General features: G+C 52.2%; 1 protein-coding gene across 1 annotated transcript; it reads left to right on the forward strand.

Annotated features, from left to right (window-relative positions):
- The first annotated feature begins 1,345 nt into the window (after positions 1–1,345).
- Positions 1,346–3,175, forward strand: Cldn23 (claudin 23). Its single transcript, XM_055593464.1, has one exon. The coding sequence runs from the start codon at positions 1,477–1,479 to the stop codon at positions 2,359–2,361; it is 885 nt and encodes a 294-aa protein (XP_055449439.1). The 5' UTR covers positions 1,346–1,476; the 3' UTR covers positions 2,362–3,175.
- Positions 3,176–4,645: the final 1,470 nt, after the last annotated feature.

Raw genomic sequence — 4,645 nt, forward strand, 5'->3', positions numbered from 1 at the left:
TCAAATAGCTTCAATTGTACAAACTGCAAAAAAATTTATTCCCATTGTAAGAAATGTAGAGAATTCAGAAAAGTACTGGGAAAGAACAGTAAAGGCATGGCTCTTGCCCTAATATAAAGTGAATGTGTGCCAAATGAAAGTGTTTAAGGAGGGAAACAGTTTAGTGTGAAAATCAAAGGAGAATGCAAATAACTCGTACACAGGCAAACAGGAATGCTCATTATACAAAAACAAAAACAAAAAACCTTTGAAAAAGAAACTTCAGCTCATTTGGTTTATTAAAGGCTTCACACGAAGCAGACGACACCAGGAATCACTAGCTAGCTCCTACCTTTGCCAATGCAGATTTTCAAGTTTTCATTTTTAACTAATCAAGGGGAATAAAGAATAAAGCGATTTTTTTCTAATTATATTTCTATGATTACAAGTTTGTCTTTTTTTTTTTTTTCATGAAAGAAAAAAACCCAGTTGGCATTCTTTGGGCGACAATCAATCATACTCTACCCCTTTGCATTTATCTGAAAACGTTCTCAGAACCACGGGTTTTCTGCAGTGCATTATAGGCTTGCCGAGTCCAGAGGAGACAATCATCGAGCCATCCTCGGATCCGCTTGAACTGTTTTTACGAGACTGCAAAGAAAACCCCTTTGCAAAAAGTATTTCTCCCTTTCTTACGAGTTAAACTTCTCGCGGAGCGTGGAGCCCTTAGTTTGCATACACCCCGGGCCGGGAAAGCACGGTGCACACGGGTCCTGCGCATCTCTGGCAGACCAACGCGCTGGGAGTGACTGCGGGTAGCCGCTCAAAACCTTCAAGGGACGCTGGTCACCAGCTGGGAGTGGATGGAGAGTTGTGTCAGCATAGTCAGGGAGAATTGGGGGTGGGAGGCGGGGGGGGGGGTCCCTTTCTGACCTGAGACGGTTTGGGAAGTGAGGGCAGAGCCCAGCTAGGCAGCAGGTGAGGTTCCAGGAGCGGCCCGCCCCCTTCGTCCAGTCCCCGAGAGCGAGGGCGGCGTCAAGGAGCCAGGGCGGGGCGACCTTTGCTCGGTCCCTAAACCACCCGGCGGGTGGGGCGAAGCGGCCGGGCCGGGCTGGGGTGGGGTGTCCGGGTCCTCAGAGTCCTTGGTCGCCTCTTGCCAAGTGGCCCCGCCGCTCCTGCCCCTCCCACCGGGCAGGGTTTGGCCGCGGGGGCGCTCCTGGGCGCGCGGTTTCGGTCTGACCCGACTCGCAGCTAGTTTCGATTAGGGACACCGGCTGGGCGAGAGGGCGGAGCAGTCGGGACTCCAGAGGGGAGGGGACTCGTTGCGAGAGGCTCAGTGGGGACAGTCCCGCGAGGGAGACAAAGAGCGTCCGGAGAGCGCGGCGAGCATCGCTGCCACCCAGCCCGGCGCCTCGCCTCGCAGACTTGGGGACCCCGGGCTTGGGGCGCGCTGCGGAGCCGGCACGGGTGCTGGGGGGACCCACGGAGCTACGAGGGATGCGGACGCCGGTGGTGATGACCCTGGGCATGGTGCTCACGCCCTGCGGGTTGCTGCTCAATCTCATCAGCACGCTGGCCCCAGGCTGGCGGCTGATGAAGGGCTTTCTGGACCAGCCGGTGGACGTGGTGCTGTACCAGGGCCTGTGGGACATCTGCCGCGAACAGAGCAGCCGCGAGCGCGAGTGTGGCCAGCCCGACCAGTGGAGCTACTTCGAGACCCAGGTGGTGCAGGCGGCCCGGGGACTCATGATCACGTCGCTGGCTACCACCGCCCTGGGGCTGCTGCTGGCGTCGCTCGGCGTGCGCTGCTGGCAGGATGAGCCCCACTTCGGGCTAGCCGGCCTCTCGGGCGTCGCGCTCTTCGTCGCCGGTCTCTTCAGCCTCATCCCGGTCTCCTGGTACAACCACTTCTTGGCGGATCGCTCCGTCCTGCCCGCCCCGAGCAACCCTGTCACAGTGCAGGTCAGCTACAGCCTGGTGCTGGGCTACCTAGGCAGCTGCCTGCTGCTGCTGGGCGGCTTCTCCCTGGCGCTCAGCTTTGCGCCTTGGTGCAAAGAACATTGTCGCCGCTGCCGCAAGGCGCCCCCCTCAGGCCCGCGCCGCAGCAGCATCAGCACCGTCTACGTAGACTGGCCGGAGCCCGCGCTCACACCGGCCATCAAGTACTACAGCGACGGTCAGCATCGGCCTCCTCCCACCGAGCACAGGGCCTCCGGCAAGCTCAAGGTCGGATTCCCCATGCCACGGCCGCCACCCAAGGCCTACACCAACCCCATGGACGTGCTTGAGGGAGAGGAGAAGACAGCCACCTCCCAAGGCGGCTCCTCCACTCGCAGCACTCGGCCCTGCCACAGTTCGCTGCCCTGTGACTCTGACTTGTAGGTGCGGCTCACGCACAGTCTGTTTGAGCTCCGCCTGGGGTCTGAGGGTGTTTTGAACTTGTGTGTTACTTGGACATCTGCCACCAGAACCCTGGACACTTTTCTTTAACGGGAGGGCAAGCCTTCCTTTCCTGGGACAAAAATCTCCAGATACTAGATTGGGTTCATTCATCTTTTAAGGAGTTTCACTTTTGTCTCCAGAGCCACCAGGTCTTATGCAGGGACAATAGTAGGTGGCGTTTTTTTTTTGTTGTTGTTGTTTTTTTGTTTTTTTTGCATAACTGCTAATCTCAGTTGGCACCAAAAAACTGCAGTCAGCCAACCGGCTTATAAAAGAGGCGCAACACCTTGAAAGTACAGTATTCTAAGCTGCCCAGAGTCTTCACAAAGTCACTATTGAGGTGTTTTGTTTTGTTTTTCTCCCTGCTTCAGTTTCCAGCAAACTTGAGTGGCCAAAAGTTTAAGTCCGGTTGTGTTTGAAGGATGTGCCATAAAGACAGCAGCTTTCATGGCTCTGAGGAGGTGAAGTAACTTGTTCGCCTCATATTTATATTTCTTCTTGCATACATAATATTTATCTTTCCTAATTACTTACTACTGTGTAGGAAGCTGAGCTAATTCAAGAGGCTGTCTTGCAGAAGCCAGGTGAATGAAAGAGTTAACACAACACCATCCCTTTCTCTAGATACCTCACCCTGAACACAGATATATTTTATACAAAACGAACTGTTAAGTTGCATTTGGCTAAAGTCCATATGTGCTTATCTTATTTATAAATAAAAATCGCAAATGCCAGTTTTGGTATCGTTACAAAAGCTTGTCTCTGGTGTAGCTGTCAGGAGTCTCGGCATTTGTTACTAGCAGTTTCCTGGCGTCAGCCACCTGTCTGCAATCTAGCACTCATATCTTTGCCCTTCTCTGCCTAAAATGTCTGAAAGGATCCAAGGGCCCCACTTAAATCCCGGTCGGCTTTGTTTTCACGCTCAGGTTGTTTTCAGTGCTAGCCAAGTCTATTGTTGGGGGGGGGGGGGGACTAGAAGTACCAGTTTCAGGGATAAGGGTACATGTTCCTTCTTCTTCCTGCCCAGCTGCTTCACATCCCAGGTAGGCAGCAGTGTTTTGTGAGAGAGCCGAAATCCCCAGCAGCTCTGGCTCCCTAAGCAATGGGGCTAAAGGTGCCTTTTGCTGAACTGAAACTGCAATTTCAAGTTCAGAAGTGGGAATCAAGTGTTGAGCCAGAGCTGACTGTGGAGAGCTACACTTGAAGGAACTGAAACTTGTGAAGGGCCGAGAAGGTAGGAATTCGCAGCCCCTGCCACTCCGGAGAGAAATCATCCAACTTGAATAAGCAGGAATACCGCATTAGAGTTCTTTTCAGATGCAGATTCCATTACTGCAGACCCCCCCCCCGAAACTGCTCCATAAGTAGACCCCAGAAGACCACAGTGCCGAGGTCCTCGACCTGTAGGTTGACAGCTTTTTTTTTTGGGGGGGGGTCACATATCAGATATCTTGCATATCAGATATTTACATCATGATTCATAACAGTAGCAAAATTACGGTTAGGAAGTAGCAATGGAATAATTTTGTGGTTGAGGGGTCAGCACAACATGCGGAACTGTATTAAAAGGGTTGCAGCGTTAGGAAGGATGAGAACCATGGTCCCAGGGTGTATGGTCCTGGAGGTACTTCAAGTGGCAAGGCTTCAGCAGGGACTCTGCCTCAGTTAATTGTAGTTGGACGGTAGGAGACCACTCATCAGCATTCCTCTGAGCACCTACTATGCAGATGCTTTAGAAGGTAGAAGCTTACTGTGTGTATTAGTTAGGGTTCCTATTGCTGTGATGAAACACCACGGCGGGAAGCAAGTTGGGGAAGAAAGGGTTTATTTGGCTTTCACTTCCAGATCATAGTCTGTCATTGAAGAAAGTCAGGACAGGAACTTGAACAGGGCAGCATCTTGGAGGCAGGAGAATATGCCGAAGCCATGGAAGGGTGTTGCTTACTGGCTTGCTCAGCCTGCTTTCTTATAGAACCCAGGGCCATCAGCCCAGGAATGGCACCACCCACAATGGGCCAGGCCCTTCACTGTCAATCACCAAATAAGAAATAGCTCTACTCTTATGGAAGCTCTTATGGAGGCATTTGCTCAATTGAGGTTTCCCCCTTTCAGATAACTCTACCTTGGGTCAAGTTGACCTAAAACTAACCGGCATATTGTAGGTGCAAAGCTAGAATATAAAAATTGTAGGCTGGGTGTATTAAGCTTCTATTTCAAAGACAGC

This window comes from Psammomys obesus, unplaced genomic scaffold, assembly GCF_907164565.1.
Source record: "Psammomys obesus unplaced genomic scaffold, mPsaObe1.curated_primary_1811, whole genome shotgun sequence".
Taxonomy (NCBI): Eukaryota; Metazoa; Chordata; class Mammalia; order Rodentia; family Muridae; genus Psammomys; species Psammomys obesus.

Bases quoted from the DNA above. Each gene is read 5' to 3' on its own strand.
- Cldn23 (XM_055593464.1), top strand. From the start codon at position 1,477: ATGCGGACGCCGGTGGTGATGACCCTGGGCATGGTGCTCACGCCCTGC.